The sequence below is a fragment of the Lipotes vexillifer genome, unplaced genomic scaffold (assembly GCF_000442215.2).
Source record: "Lipotes vexillifer unplaced genomic scaffold, Lipotes_vexillifer_v1.1 scaffold785, whole genome shotgun sequence".
Lineage (NCBI taxonomy): Eukaryota > Metazoa > Chordata > Mammalia > Artiodactyla > Lipotidae > Lipotes > Lipotes vexillifer.
The window spans coordinates 1,112,732-1,130,009 of record NW_006791778.1 but is presented as its reverse complement, the minus strand read 5'-3'; the positions used below and the strand labels follow the sequence as shown (position 1 = coordinate 1,130,009).

Sequence of the window (17,278 nt, the reverse complement as noted above, 5' to 3'; positions counted from 1 at the left end):
GGAGGGAGGGAGGGAGGGAGGGAGGGAGGGAGGAAGGGAGGAAGGAAGGAAGGAAGGAAGGAAGGAAGGAAGGAAGGAAGGGAGGAAGGAAGAAACCTCTCCAGGTTTCAGTTTCCACAAAATTTACTAAATCATCATTACCCATGTGACCAGAATGACACTGTTTTCAATGGGCATGTCCACAGACCCTGAGCATTCAATGAATACATTCACAGTTTTGACCTTTTGATCCACAATCCAAAGATCCACACTGTCGATGACTTGGAAGTTTGCTGAGGAGCAAACGAATCACATCACCGCAAGACTGGTGTACGGAGTGAATCACTTCACTGCTCTGTGGCCTTGGCCAATCATCGGACATAACAGCATAAGCTCTTGACCAGTCACCTTTCACTGATACTCAGAATGGGGGAATTGAGAAAGAAGTGGTGTTAAGCAAGTAGTCACTTTCTGACCTCCAGTCCCACCAAGGCTGATGGAGAAATGCTCTTGACCAGCCTTTTTCCATCTGATTGCTACTTAGATGTGAAGGTATTACATGCTCCATCCACCATTCCTGTGGAGAAGACACTGAACAGTGTTCAAGAAGGTTTCTGTCCCTACTCTTTGGACCCTCATTTGAGCTACTTCTCTGTGACAGACAGTCACTGGAGGTCACAACAGGTAGATGATTCTGGCAAGTTTTAGAGAGAGGAGATAATGAGTATACTTTAAAATAACAATCTTTTCTCTTCTCTTTTAGCTTAAAAAAACAATTTATTATTTCTCCCAAATCTGTGGCTGACTGATGGGTTTTCTGTTTCACTGGGCTTTGGCTGGAATGTTCATGGCCAGCCATGGGCTGCAAGTTCAGCTAGATCTACAGGTCTTCAGTCCTCCTTTATGTGGGCTCCTCCCTCCACACAGCCTTTGGATTTCCTTAAAGGGTGGTACCTGGGTCCAAAGAAGGAGCATTCCAGAAGACAGGAAATAGAAGCCAATCAGCTACTCCACAATCTTTATTTTACCAAATAAGAGCATGAGAAACTTCTGAAGAAATTCTTATTTCACCTTTTTTTTTCCTTCTTACTTTGACATAAATCCAGTTTTAAGAGCATGAAATACATCAAATAATTGATAAATATTTTCTGAGACCCTAATATGTGCTAGGAGTTGTGAGATTCAACAAGAGATGTTGTTCTAACTCACGAGAAATCTAGAACAAACACCTCTCATGATGCCAGCTGCTTGGTCTAAGCTAGGTAAAAGTGGTGGCAGTTCTAAGACACGGTATGTATATACTCTTCAAGCCTGAGAGGGTCTATAGCATGGACTTGGAGAACAGACAGTCTCTTTCTGGAGAACTAACTTGACAACAATGGAAAGCAGACTCTCTGAGCTTCAGAACAACAAAATGATAATGATTAAGCAGTTGAAGCGTACAATGAGCAAAACACCAGTGTGTTCTGAAGCCAAATCTAGCCTGAGGTAGTAGTCCTGCCAGACAAAGGGTCTCAGGAGAGCATCTGGGGAGAAGAAAACAAGGACAGCCCCCAAACTGGTTAAGAAACAGACAGTATAAGAGAATAATAAGGTGATAAAGAATTACAGAAGTACAGCAACTCTGATCGCTTCTTCCTCACAGTTTCTCAGTACTCTTGGCAGAGATGAAGGAGCTGAGGGCACCACTGTGGTTGACGCGCAGGGAAAAGACAAGAGCACTTCAGTCGCTGCTTGGGAGGGAGAACTAATCCCACCCAAAGGATCTGAATGCCATCTGAAGCATGTCAAACTGTTGGCCTAAAGCCAAATTCTGCCAGGGAGTGTAGTCTCCCTTTCTACCTGAGTAGCAAGAAGCTGCAGATGGAAACAGCCTGCTGGACTATTTTGGGCGCCACAGGTCTCTTCTGCAAGAAATCTCCTTCAAAACAAAATCTTTTTCAAAAATTATCTAATTTGGATGAAGAACAGCATCAAGAGCTGTGATGTTTTTAAAGCACGTCCATAAATTCTTACACCCTTCCCATCAATACGGGAAGTCTAATTCCTTTCCCCCTTGAACATGGGCTATTGGAATGCCTTGCTTTCAATGAACAGAATGATGTGGGAGTGATACTGTGTGAATTCCAAGGCTAGGTCATAAAAAACTATACAGCTCTTGAGATCCTAGCTCCTGAGAGCCAGCCACCATCCTGAGAGGAAGCACAGGCCACATGGAGAAGCCACTTGTAGGTGTTTTGGCCAACAGCCCTGGCTGAGAGCTAACCAATAGCCAGCATCAACGGCTAGACATGTGGGAAAGCCTTTGAGATGCCTCCAGTCCCCACCACCATCTGATGGCCAATGTATAAGAATCCGGAGTAGCTGAAGAACTGCCTAGCTGAGCCCAGTCAGTCCACAGACCCATGAGAGAAAACAATAATAAATAAGTTTGGGATGATTTGTTACACAGCAATAACTGGAACAAGGGTTCCCAATTAATTTTCACTTTACAGTGGTTTTCCAGTGGGCTTCTTATCTTCCAGAAATAAACTGTTCTGCTTATGCTGGGGTTAGGGCTGGGGACACAGTGGCTGCCATGAACTAGACTACAACACAGAACCAAAATGGATACAGGTGCCATGTACTCTTTAGGCCTCACAGCTGCTGGATTCACTTCTTCTTGGATGTTAAAAGAAGAGTAATAGTCTCAGTAAGAAAAACCTACATGAGAATCCTGTGCTGGGCAGTGAAAGAACACAAGCTGAAGATGCTATCACCACAATCCCCACCTGGCTCTATAGAAATCCTCTGACTAGAAAAGGCCCCTCTCCTACCATACTAGCTGAAGATGTGAAGTTCTAACTCTTTGCTTGCATCTACCTGTAATCATAAATTTGGCAGGGCTTTGAAATCCTGTCCTATTTAAGTCTCCCCAAATTATCTCACATCCTTAGTCAGGCAAAGCCTAAAATTCAGCTGGATGAGGCTAATATGCTCCAAAATGGGGAAGAAGAAAATATCATAACCCAAAAACCAAAGGTGAAAGAAAGCAAAGAAAGCAAAACAAAAGGGACCTATAATGAAGGAGAAAAGAGTGGGTGGCAAGTGGCTGTGCGAAGCACTGGCAGGGCCTCCCAATTTGTTTCTAAAGCTACAAACAGGCTCTGTTGCTCAGGAGGCCAACTCCAACATCCTGGAGAGGCATTTCCCACCAGACTCCCTCAGCCAAATATTCTCACCACACTTAGAAAGGAACCCACCGTTGAGCTGGCAAGTTATTGCAACAGTCTCCCTTCACTCCTCTCTGGGGAATCTCAAAGTAAGCATTACATCCACCCACTTGTCCAGCTATTTTACACAAGTAGCCATTATACCATGCTTCAAAGAAAGAAAAAAAAAATCCTCTCATTTTAGAAACTTTGTTGTATGAGATGTCCACAGAGTAACGAATGTGTCTGGTTTAAAAAGTTGCATTTCAACTAGTTGAGCCCCCATATCTTGGAAGTTTGATAAACTTTTATAATATTAGCCAGACACAGACATAGCAAACTTAGGGAGAGGAATCTGCAGCTCTGGTACCAGCTATGTGCAAGGGGAGACAAGAAGATGGTTATCAAGATCTTATGCCCAGATCTTCTCTCAAACTAATGGGATCTGGGGTCTCCAGTCCTTTGATAAAGCAGAGAAGAAGCCTAACAGGAAAAGAATGGATGGGCATCTGGGCTGCTATTCTCCCAGATGGGCTAACAACATTCAGCCCTCTTTGTGAGTCCTTCTCCAACAGTAAGGGCCTTGCTTATCTTCCAACAAGTTCAACAGAAAACACGCCTCTTCACATATTCATAGGTATATAGAATTCCTAAATTTGCACCAGTCACAATACTGTCTTAATAAGTTTAGGTTGCTTCCCCCTGGGGTTGAGTCTCCACTGGCATACACTCAGAGTACAGTTTTTTTATGTGCTGATACTGTCTTCAAACTAAACTCATCGCTTCCCTTTCAGAGAGCTATGACCCAATCCACGCTACAGCACCAAGAAAGGTCCACAGATTATCAAATAAGTAAACTATGGGCAAATCCACATGGTAAATATGGACTGTGGGGCAAAGGAACTACATCTATGTGCTCCATTCTCCCATCTTGCTTTTTGGAACAAGCTCTTGTATCCTGGTCACATTACAAGAGGATGACCACCAATCTCAATTCGCCCAGGGCAGGGCCCCTTTCACTTTTAAGTGTTCTGATTTGGATGATATACTGCGGATCACTTTAACTAAAAGCAAATTTAAATCAAAGAGGTAAATTAAACTTTTCTTTTTCTTTTTTTTTTTGGCCGTGCCTCGTGGCTTGTGGGATCTTAGTTCCCCCACTGGGATCAAACCTGGGCCATGGCAGTGAAAGCGCCAAGTCCTAACCACTGGACCACCAGGGAATTCCCTAAACTTTTCTTTATGGACCCTCAGGCCCCTCATCCAACAGGCTTCTTTTTATTTTTACACCTGTGCTCATGCTTTCTTCTCCTTGAATTATAGACGTGATTCTACCCTCTTTATCACTGGTACAAATCCTCTTTTTCCTTTAAGCCTCAGCTCAAGCACCACCTCCTTCAGGAAGCCTTCACAGGCTACAGGAGGTTAGTACACTCTAACCTCCACAGTTCTAGCACACAACCTGGCACCATCTATGGTCTTTCAAGGTGTTTTTGTATATGTAACTACAAAAGCTATAAATTATTCAAGGGTAAAAATCTGTGTCTAATTGCTTCTCTTATACCCCTTAAATAATCTAGCTCTGTGACAAGGACATAATAGCTCTTCAATAAATATTTTCTGATTTCCAAACTACTTAACCAGCTGGCTTCAGGACATAAAAGAAGTTCCTGGCAGTGTTCAAAAAATATCTGCTGATTAGATGGATGTCATTTAGATAGACAGACAGATAGATGGATAAAGGAAGAAAGAAAAAATGAACTCAAAGTGAACTCTAAAGAAAGCAGATTTAAATTTTAGGGACTTACACAGATGTAGAGAACAAACTTACGGTTACCAAGGTAGAAACGGGGTAGTGGAGAGATGGATTGGGAGATTTAGGATTGACATATATACACTACTATATATAAAACAGATAACTAATAAGGACCTACTTTACATTTGGTAGTGTATATATGTCAATGCTACTCTCACTTCGTCCCAGCTTACCCTTACCCTGCCCCGTGTCCTCAAGTCCATTCTCTATGTCTGCGTCTTTATTCCTGTCCGGGCCCTAGGTTCATCAGAACCATTTATTTTGATTCCATATATATGTGTTAGCATATGGTATTTGTTTTTCTCTTTCTGACTTACTTCACTCTGTATGACAGACTCGAGGTCCATCCACCTCACTACAAATAACTCAATTTCGTTTCTTTTTATGGCTGAGTAGTATTCCATTGTATATATGTGCCACATCTTCTTTATCCATTCATCTGTGGACACTTAGGGTTGCTCCCATGTCCTGGCTACTGTAAATAGTGCTACAATGAACACTGTGGTATATATCTGTTTTTGGACTATGGTTTCCGCAGGGTGCTAGTGGGAAGCAGCTGCATAGCACAGGGAGATCAGCTCGGTGCTTTGTGACCACCTTAGAGGGGTGGGAGAGGCAAGGTGGGAGGGAGGCTCAAGAGGGAGGCGATATGGGGAAATATGTATACGTATAGCTGATTCACTTTGTTATACAGTAGAAACTAACACAACATTGTAAAGCAATTATACTCCAATAAAGATTTTTAAGAAAAAAAAAGAACCTACTGTATAGCACAGGTAACTCTACTCAATACTCTCTGTAATGACCTGTATGGGAATAGAATCTAAAAAAGAGTGGATATAACTGATTCACTTTGCTGTACAGCAGAAAGTAACACAACATTGTAAATCAACCTTACTCCAATAAAAATTAATTTAATTTAATTAACACAATAAAATAAAAAAAAAAACCTGGAAAAAAATTTTAGGGGCTTCAACATTTGAGAAACTAACCTGCTTACATTTCTAAAAAGATCATGTGGTAGTATGTCACAGGCTTATGAAAACCTCCTTTCCTCAGGAAGAGCTAAATAATAAATAGGTAGGCCTGCAGCCCCACCTGATCTAGGGTCTAAGACATGAGTGACTATTACCTGTGGATAGTACCATTCTCTCTCATTGTTATATAAATAGCTAAAGTACAAAAACCATTGTCTCAAGAAGACAGAGGAAACATTAACAGCCAGTCCCATTCAATAGGCTCAAAGGCATTCCAGGGTCAATCTCCCAGGAGCCTTTCATATGCACCACCTCAGAGTGGTATCTCTGAGGCCCACAGCCTCTGACAGTACAGTCCAGCTTGACTGGCCCGAAGTCAGCAATAGGAGATGTCACAGCACTGACAGTTACAAATTGCTGTGGCAGATGGGGCTGTAGGATCCTGCTGTTTTTGCAGTTAGGTCAGTATATACTAGGAAATGCTGAGGAAGAGAAATGTAAAGAAAATCAGCATAACTTTGGAACTTCAGGCAGCCTGCTAATTAACTGGAAGGCCTGACATTTATATAATACTTTAGAATTTAAAAACACTTTCATATTTCAGTTCTCATTTAATCCTTACAACATTCCCATAAAGTATGTAAAATATTATTATCTCTGTTTTCCCATAAAGTATGTAAAATATTATCTCTGTTTTACTGATATGGAAATTTGGGAATAGAGAAGACCAACCAGCAAGTAACCAGGATTAAATGCACATGTCTTCTGACCCCATGCTCTTTTCACTATACTTTGCATACCTTCAAGTAACTGTACATTTGCAGTTCTTAAACCAACTGATTTCTTTCTTTTCTCAGCATTTGGTCATGAAAAGAATTCCAGTTTAGGGGAAATTAGTACAATTTATGGGAAATTAAAAACCTGTGAAGGCATTCCCCGATAGCCTTCTCCTTCCCTCCACCTACACTAGAGGTGTGCTTAGTGGGCAAATGGGAAATGAAGCTGCACCAGGGACCCACAGGAGAACAGGACATACAACGAGATAAGCTTAGGGTCTCATTTCTCTAGCAAGTGCTGCTCAACTTGTGAAAGCTTCTGGTTAGGGACCAACCCAGCCAGAGAAAGCCAACAATAAAATGATTAGTACTTCACTGCTAATAGAGCAAAGGAAAAAATTTTAAAGCTTGATGCAGGTCACTGGGGAAAGTTGCAGGCTTCTGGGATCTAAACTTTGGCCTGATCTTTCTCTGCAAAAATGTGCCTCCTGAGTCCATCCATCCTTTGCAGCTGAGTTCACTCCCTCGTCACCTGTCATCTAGTCAAGCAGAATAGCCTCCTAACTTGTCTGTATGCCTCTAACGTTCCCTCCCTTCATCCACCTCCCATACTAGCACCAGTGTGACCTTCAGATGTCATCTCCTCTTGGAGTCTTCCTTAGTCCCTCTCACCATAGCCTCCGGGAACTAACCCCTCCCTCTGATGCCCCAACAGCACCTCTCTGAACTACGGTGTACCTTCCCAAGTAAACTATAAACTCCCAGGGCAGCCATCTCGCCTGCGCACAGTCTCCGTAGTCTTACATGCAGAAGATGTTCAACAAACATTTATCAAACTGAGCCAGTCATGCTCTATTTCTGCCCTTAAAATCTAGCTTGTTAGGGAAGCAGGATGTTCAGTGAGGAGCAGTGAGTAGCACCCCTGGGAAAGGCCCTCATATTTCATGGTCTCCCACTGTGTCCACTGCTCCCTCTGGCTGAGGAGATGGCTGAACACAGAGGGCCCTGGAGGAGTGATGCTCAAGCACATCACTGTGTGACTGTGTGGTCACCTCTGGTCACTCTCTGCTCACCACAAGGCAGATGGGAAGGTGACCAACACCTTCTGCTCTTCCCTCAAAAGATTTCCAGTTCTCCAGTGAGAAGCATACAAGCATCAGGCTTCTTTGCCTTGAATGGGCTCTCAGTTCATGTCTACCAGCTGTGGTACCTGTGTGCTACCAAAAGAGGAAATGGGAAGATGAGGAACCTTTCTCACTTCAATCCTTCAAAACCAAAAGGAAAACAAATTTGCCTCAAAATACTCCCTTGCCCCATTTGCTATAAACAGAGTTTATTCTGTGACCAAGGTACTGCTGGTCAGTATTTGTGAACCACTAAGTTTCCCTCTGTTAACAGGAAGGTTGTTTGGGATCTACTGGCCCTCCAGGGCTGGAGATATTTTCAGGCCCAGATCTCACGTCATCATATTTTTCTTAACTCAAAAATGAAGCCACAATAGCGACCTGCCCCCCGAATACTATATCAAACAGTCAGGCACCAAAGAATATGTGTGATGCAGAGAACTTCATACCTTCACTGCTGCTTGAAAAAGAATTTCAAGCTCTCTCCTACTACTGCCCTGATTCTGACAATTTTTTGAATATCAGGCCATGATCCTACCACCTGTCATGGTCTTCCACTCCCTCAGTGCCCTCCCCCTGCCTCCCTACCACTTAAGGCCATGATCAATCACTGACCTTTTCTACTGTTTTCTTTGTGTCTATTTCATTTATTTCTGCTCTTACCTTTATGATTTCTTTCCTTCTACTAACTTTGGGCTTTGTTTGTTCTTCTTTCTCTAGTTGCTTTAGGTTGTAAGGTTTCGTTGTTTGAGATTTTTCTTGTTTCCTGCGGTAAAACTGTATTGCTATAAACTTCCCTCTTAGAACTGCTTTTGCTACATGCCATAGGATTTTGGATCGTCGTGCTTTCGTTTTCATTTGTATCTAGGATTTTTTTGTTGGTTTTTTTTTTGCAGTACGCAGGCCTCTCACTGTTGTGGCCTCTACTGTTGTGGAGCACAGGTTCCAGACGCACACGCTCAGTGGCCATGGCTCACGGGCACAGCCGCTCTGTGGCATGTGGGATCTTCCCGGACTGGGGCACAAACCCGTGTCCCCTGCATCAGCAGGTAGACTCTCAACCACTGCGCCACCAGGGAAGCCCTATCTAGGTATTTTTTGATTTCCTCTTTGATTTCTTCAGTGATCCACTGGCTGTTGGATTGGCTGTATATTGTTAAGCTTCCAAGTGTTCGTGTTTTTTTACAGTTTTTTTCTTGTCATTGATTTCTAATCTCACAGCGTTTGGTCAGAAAAGATGCTTGATACGATTTTAATTTTCTTAAATTTACCAAGGCTCGCTTTGTGGCCCAGCATGTGATCAATCCTGGAGAATGTTCCATGTGCACTTGAAAAGAATGTGTATTCTGCTGCTTTTGGATGGATGCTCTATAAATATCAATTAAATTCATCTGGTCCATTGATGAAAGTAGGGTGTTAAAGTCCCCCACTATTATTGTGTTACTGTTGATTTCTCTCTTTAATGTTGTTAGCATTTGCCTTATATATTGAGGTGCTCCTATGTTGGGAGCATATATAGTTACAATTGTTATATCTTCTTTTTGGACTGATCCTTTGATCATTATGTAGTGTTCCTTGTCTGATATGAATATTGTTACTCCAGCTTTCCTCTGATTTCCATTTTCATGGAATACATTTTTCCATCCTCTCACGTTCAGTATGTGTCCCCTGATTTGAAGTGGGTCTCCAGCTTTGATATGAATATTGTTACTCCAGCTTTCCTTTGATTTCCATTTCCATGGAATACATTTTTCCATCCTCTCACTTTTGGTATGTGTCCCTTGATTTGAAGTGGGTCTCCTGCAGACAGCATACATACAGGTCTTGTTTTTGTATCTATTCAGCCAGTCTGTGTCTTTTGGTTGGAGCAGTTAATCCATTCACGTTTAAGGTAATCATTGATATGTATATTCTTATTGACATTTTGTTAATTGTTTTGCATTTGTTTTTGTAGGTCTTTGTTTCTTCCCTTCCTCTTTTGTTCTCTTCTCTTCTGATTTTATGACTAACTTTATTGTTGTGTTTAGATTCCTTTTTCTTTTTTGTGTGTGTATCCATTGTACATTTTTGTTTTGTGGTTACCATGAGGTTTTGATAAAGCATTGTAATGTTTTAAGTTGCTGGTCTTTTAATATCAAATGCATTTCCAATATCTTGCATTTGTGCTCTCCTCACAACTGCTGCATTTGATATATTTGTGTGCAGATGATTTCTTAACTTTACTGTATGGTTGCCTTTATCGGTAAGCTTTTCCATTTGTAATTTTCTTGTTTCTAGTTGAGGCCTTTGTTTTCCGCCTAGAGAAGTTCCTCTAGCATTTGTTGTAAAGCTGGTCTAGTGGTGCTGAATTCTCTTAGCTTTTGCTTGTCTATAAACCTTTTGATTTCTCCACTGAATCTGAATGAGATCCTTGCTGGGAAGAGTATTCTTGATTGTAGGTTCTTCGCTTTCATCACTTTAAACATATCGTGCCACTCCCTTCTGGCCTGCAGAGCTGCTGCTGAGAAATCAGCTGATAACCTTATGGGAGTTCCCTTGTGGGTTATTTGTTGCTTTTCCCTTGTTGTTTTTAATATTTTTTCTTTGTCTTTAATTTTTGTCAGTTTGATTAATATGTGTCTCAGCGTGTTCCTCCTTGTGTTTATCCTGCCTGGGACTCTGCACTTCCTGGACTTGGATGATTGTTTCCTTTCCCATGTTAAGAAAGTTTTCAGCTATTATCTCTTTAAATATTTTCTCTGACCCTTTCTTTTTCTCTTCTCCTTCTGGGACCCCTATAATGTGAATGCTGGTGCATTTAATGTTGTCCCAGAGGTCTCTTAGGCTCTCTTCATTTCTTTTCAGTCCTTTTTCTTTATTCTGTTCCATGGCAGTGATTTCCACCATTCTGTCTTCCAGGTCATTTATCCGTTCTTCTGCCTCAGCTACTCTGCCACTGATTCCTTCTAGTGTATTTTTCATTTCAATTATTGTATTGTTCATCTCTGTTTGTTTGTTCTTTAGTTCTTCTAGGTCTTTGTTAAACATTTCTTGTATCTTCTCAATCTGTGCCTCCATTCTTTTTCCAAGATCTTGGATCATCTTTACTATCATTACTCTGAATCCTTTTTCAGGTAGATTGCCTACCTCCACTTTACTTAGTTGTTCTTCTAGGGTTTTATCTTGTTCCTTCATCTGGGACACATTCCTCTGCCATCTCATTTTGTCTAACTTTCTGTGATTGCGGTTTCTGTTCCGCAGGCTGCAGCACTGTATTTCTTCTTGCTTCTGCTGGATGCCCCCTGGTGGATGAGACTGTCTAAGAGGCTTGTGCAGTCTTCCTGGTGGGAAGGACTGGGTGCATAGTGCTGGGTCTTGTCCCTCTGGTGGACAGGGCCATGTCTGGGAGGTGTGTTTATTATTGGGCAGCTGTTTATTCAGGAAGACTTTAAGGGACTTCCCTGGCGGTCCAGTGGTTAGGACTTCGCTTTCCAATGCAGGGGTGCAGGTTCAATCCCTGGCCAGGGAGCTAAGATCCCACATGCCTTGGGGCCAAAAAACCAAAAAACATAAAGCAGAAGCAATACTGTAACAAATTCAATAAAGACTTTAAAAATGGTCCACATCAAAAAAAAAAATTAAAAAAAAAAGACTTTAAGCAGCCTATCTGCTAATGGGTGAAGCTATGTTCCCACCCTGTTGGTTGGTTGGCCTGAGGCATCCTAGCACTCAGGAGCCTACAGGCTGTTGGGTGGGGTCAGGTCTTGCTGAGAAAATGGCAGCCTCCTAGAAGGCCCATGCCAATTAGCACTTGTCAGAGCCTCTGCCGCCACTGTCCCTGTCCCCAGTGAGCCACAGCCGCCCCCTGCCTCTGCAGGGGACCCTCCAACCCCAGCAGGTAAGCCCGGCCCAGTCTCTTATGAGGTCACCACTTTTTTCCCTGGGTCCTGGTATGCACGACACCCAGTGTGTGCCCTCCAAGAGTGAAGTTTGTTTCCACCAGTCCTGTGGAATTCCTGTGGTCAAACACCAGTGGCCTTCAAAGTCAGACCTGGGGGCTCCTCCTCCTGTTGCCAGACCCCGAGACTGGGGAGCCCAATGCGGGGCTCAGAACTTTCACTCCTGTGGGAGAACTTCTGTGGTGTAATTACTTTCCAGTTTGTGGGTTGCCCACCCGGCGTGTATGGGATTTGATTTTATTGCGATTGCACCCCTCCTACCATCTCGCTGTGGCTTCTTCTGTGTCTTTGGATGTAGGCTATCCTTTTTGGTAGGTTCCAGTGTTTTTTTTGTCAGTGGTTGTTCAGCAGTTAGTTGTGATTTTGGTGTTTCCATAAGAAGGTGTAAGCTCACGTCCTTCTACTCTGCCATCTTGCCTCCTTCCTCCCTGCTAGTTTTGCTTTGACCCCTCTAATCTCTCAAGTCCCTATGCCCCCACCATTCCACTAAAATTGCTTTTATCAGCTGCCAAATCCAATGAACAATTGTTATATTAATCAAACGGACTTGATTTATCAGTAGGTTCTAATCACTCCCTCTTCCTGAAAATATTTTCTTCCCTGTTTCTGAGTCCCAAACCTGCCTCTCAAGACCTGGTCCTCTACTTTTTTGTTTCTGCCTGATTTCTTGGATCCTGGGCTCTGCCCATCAGGCCTCCCTGGACCTCCTTAACTTCAACTGTCTGTCTACCTGGACCTCTGCCCACAGACAACCTACACCTTTCTAACTCTCCCCCACTCCTTCACCTGGATATCCTGATTCACCCTCTTATCATGAATTCTGAGGACTTTCTGAAGAGCCAGCCAAGCCCTGGTCTATTTGGTCTCACTACTTAAGATCTAGTAAGGCCTGGCCCCATCTCTGACTGAGCCTTGAGCCCAAAAATAATGGATATGGACTTCTAGCTCCTTAAAGAACACAGTCAATTTTCCTAACAGTATTAGAAAACTCTTGGTTAAGAAAGCTGAAGTTGATTGCCAAAAATAATCAAACACTTATTTGTGTTTTCTTCAGTGGATCTATCTGTTTAGATTCTGTTATTTGAAGGATACCAGAATATACTTTGCACTCTGATGCCTAGAAAAGAAGAGCACTCTTTTAGATTTCTCAGGGAACTGGACAAGAATAGAAGATGTTTGGGCCCAAATAAAAATAAAATTAAATGGCTACTAGAGTTAGCCCAGGAATGGAAGTTATTCAATCCCAGATTCCAATTTTTGCCCTTATTAATCCTAGTACATTTCTTAGGACTACAGCCACATACCTAGATGCATCAAGGAATGGTCTGTAGGCCAAGTTGATCCATTCTTCTCTATTGGATGAATATTTTGGCTCCCGGGGTGTTTCTCTCACGGCGTCCAAATCCACTAAATAATGGCATTTATTGATGTCAATCTGCAACAGAGAAAGGCCAACTCTTCATCAGTAATTGCAAAGGTCCTTTCAGGGTAAGAAACATCAACTGTAATCCTAAGAATTCCCACAGGGTTTTAGAAGCACAAACATCTAAGTCCTCAGAAAATGTTACCAGTGCTCTCTTCACTCAGCTAAGAGTGCTGGGTGTTGGGGTGTTATTTAGGCTCCTGAGGGCAGGGGTGAAACATGCACTCACCCAGCCAAAGTTCACTTTGCTGTGCACCTGAAACTAGTACAATATTGTAAATCAATGATAGTCCCCAAAAAATACAGTACACAAGTTTCTATGAGATTAAATAAAAACCCAAAGATGGAAATCATTACTGTGATACTGTGATTTACAATAAATTTTTTTTTGGTCTTCTTCCAAGGTATCTGGTTCAGAGCACCCCAAACCCTTGTAATTTCCTAAACCATAAGAGCAATGGGAGCATCTTTTGTGATAATATTCAGTCTCTTGTCCTCAGTTCCTGAAATCCCTTCAAAGCCATAATGGTGAAAGAGGTGTCTTGTTATTCATAACAAGCCCCTTTCAACCGCAACTGAGCTTATGTTAATGAAGTGACTTTTGAAAATCCAGTAAAGATGGGAGGGGGGTGCTGGTCACCAGTTGAACTAACCATGTGAAAAGAAGGTTGGACCTTTCAGTCACTGGGGGAGCGGGAGGGGCTGGAGATTGGCCAATGATTTAATCAATCATGCCTGTGTAATGAAGCCTCCATAAAACCCTAAAAGGACAAGTTCAGAAAGCTTCCAGGTTGGTGAACACGGGGAGACTCGGGAAGAGTGCTGCACCTGGAAAGGGCATGAAGATCCCCACTCTTCTCCCATACCTTGCCCTATTCATCTCTTCCATCTGGCTGTTCCTGAATTATATCCTTTTATAATAAACCAATAATCTAGTAAGTAAAATATTTCTCTGTGTTTGCCACTCTAGCAAATTAATCAAACACAAGGAGAGGGTCATGGGAACCTCTGCTTTATATCCAGTCAGAAGTATAGGGAACAACCTGGACTTACAACCAGCACCTAAAGTTCAAGGAGGGGGTCATGGCTCCAATCTGTAGCCAGGCAGTCAGAAACAGGTAACAACCTGGGTTTAAGATTGGTGTCTGAAGTAAGCAGAAGAAGGGGCCAGTCTTGTAGGATTGAGCCCTCAACCTGTGGAATCTGATGGTATCTCTGAGTAGACAGTGTAAGAATTGTGTTGAGTTGTAAGACACCCAGATGGTGTCTGAGAATTGCTGTTACTATGGAGAACCCCCCAACACTCAATATTAGAAAGTGGGTCCCAGAACCCTCTTAATTACTAATGTAGTCAGCTAAAGAAAAGTAAATCTCAAAGGAAAGTTGCATTTTTTACATGCAACTATGTTACACATATTATTTTTTAAATCATTATATAAAGGCCTATAGGAGATTATTAATTCCTATTTTATAAATGAGGAAGGCAAGACTCAGAGACAAATTATATAACTTCATTTTTTTCAAGATCTATATTAAGCCCCTACAATGTACTAGGCATTAATAAGTTAAAGCTAATGATACAGAATTAAATAAATAGCATGCAGTTCTTGCCCTAAAAGGATTTATAATCCTAACCAAAATCACATGAGTTTATAGTAGAGCCATATTTGGACTCAGGTCAGTGTGACTTCCAAAGTCATACATCAAGACTGCCAAAAATGACCGAATCAGAGGGGAAGTACCCTCAGGAGCTCATTTAAATGTTTCTTAAAAATTAAAACCGAAAATGATTTGTCCTAGAATGCCAGGTTTCAGCTAAGATAAAAATCATTTGAAATATGAATAGAAATATAGCAAATCTCGTATTTAACAGTGAAGGGTTGAAAGCTTTTCCTTTGGAATCAGGAATAAGTCAAGGCTGCTTATTATCATTACTCTATTCAACACTGTACTAGAGGTTCTAGTCAGCAGGGTAAGATACAAGAAAGAAACAAATGGCAGAAGAAATGAAAAGAAACAAACAAAAGTCCTTCATTCATCACAATGATTGATATATATATAATCCAAAAGAATCAACATAAAATTTTGGGATTAAGAGAGTTTATCAAACTTTAAACTATTTATAGAATGTAAAATTAACATCATATGTTCCTATATAACAGTGGTAAACAACATTTTAAATTACATTTTTAAAAATTATGTATTTTCAAATTACATTATAAAAATATCATTTAAAAGGATTTGAAAACATGTGTCTTGGAATAAATCTAACAAAATATGGGCAAGTCCTCTATAAAGAATTATAGAATTTCACTGACTAGTGTCTATCAACTGATGAATTTATAATGTGGTATATTCATATAATCAAAATGTGGTATATACATGCAATGGAATATTATTCAGTCTTAGAAAGGGTACATACTACAACAAAGATGAGCCTTGAAAACACTGTGCTGAGTGAAAGAAATGAGACACAAAAAACCATATTTTGTGTGACTCCACTTAACATGAAATGTCCAGTAGAGGCAAATCCATGAAGACAGAAGGCAGATTAGTGGTTGCTAAGGATTGGAGGAGTGATAACATGGGTTGTCACATGGGTTTCTTTGGTGGGGGGGGGGGGGGGATGATGAAATGCTCTGAAATTAGATAGTGCTGGTGGTTGTATAACATTATGAATGTACTGAAAGCCACTGAAAAAGTTCTGGAGGTAGAGAGTGTTTTTGGGGGGGGGGGGGGTGGGGGATGATGAAATGCTCTGAAATTAGATAGTGCTGGTGGTTGTATAACATTATGAATGTACTGAAAGCCACTGAAAAAGTTCTGGAGGTAGAGAGTGGTGATGGTTGCACAACAGTGTGACTGTTCTTAACGCAACTGAAGTGTATACCTAAAAACGATTAAAATGGTAAATTTGATGATAAAATATTGTTGAAATATAAACTTTACCTCAAAAAATTTTTTGATAAACAATAAAGTAGACCTTATTAAATGGAGAGATAAACCTTATTTCTAGATTTAAGACTCACTATCATAAAGATGTAAATTCTAAATAAATTGATAGATTAAATGCAATCACAATAAAAATGCCACCAGACTTTTTTGATGAAACTTGACAAGCTGAGTCTAAAATGTATATGGAAACGCAAAAGGACAAGGATAGCCAAGGCACTCTTAGAAAAGAACAAGGTGGGGACTTCCTTACTATAAGTTATAGTAATTAAGACAATGAGGTATTAGTGCAGGAATATAACAGACCACTGAATAGAACAGAGCCTGGAACAGGTACAGGCACATATGGACCCTGATCTATGATAGAAGTGACACCTCAGAGCAGTGATGAGAGTATCTCTCTTCACTAATTGGTGCTGGGACAACTGGATATCCATTGGGGGGAAAATGAAATTGGACCTCTATACACAATGAATAAACAACAAGGTCCTACTGTATAGCACAAAGAACTATATTCAATATCCCATGGTAAACCATAGTGGAAAAGAATATAAAAAAGAGTATGTGTGTATCTATCTATCTATCTATATATGTATAACTGAATCACTTTGCTGTACAGCAGAAATTAATACAATGTTGTAAATCAACTATACATCAATAAAAAAATTGATAACGTAAAAAAAATCAACTTCAGATGGATTACAGAACTAAATGTGAAAAACAAAGCTCTTGGAAGATAATATGGCAGACTATCGTCAAAATCTTATGTATGGCAACAGTCATTTTAGACAAACACAAAAAGTATTAACTATAAAAGAAATGATAAATAAATTTGACTACATTAAAATAGGGAATATCCGTTCATCAAAGACACCAATAAGAGTAAAGAGATGAGACACAGAATGGAAGAAGATACATGCGACACATTAACAATCAAGTATTCATATCTAGAATATATAAAGAATACCTGCTGATCAGTAAGACAAAAATGGACCATTCAACAGAAAAATAGGCAAATGACTTGAATAGGTACTTCATAAGAAGAAATCTAAACAGTCAAAAACAAACAAAACAGTACTCAACCTCATGAGTAACCAAGGAA

The 17,278-nt window shown here is 41.0% G+C and overlaps 1 protein-coding gene across 2 annotated transcripts in view; it reads right to left on the bottom strand.

Moving 5' to 3' along the window:
* ALG9 (ALG9 alpha-1,2-mannosyltransferase) overlaps positions 1–17,278 on the bottom strand; it is a 99,774-nt gene that overhangs the window by 8,123 nt on the left and 74,373 nt on the right. For both annotated transcript variants that reach the window (XM_007464655.1, XM_007464656.1), the window contains exon 14: positions 13,106–13,236. In XM_007464655.1, the coding sequence (XP_007464717.1) occupies positions 13,106–13,236 (131 nt within the window). The remainder of the gene's footprint in view (positions 1–13,105; positions 13,237–17,278) is intronic.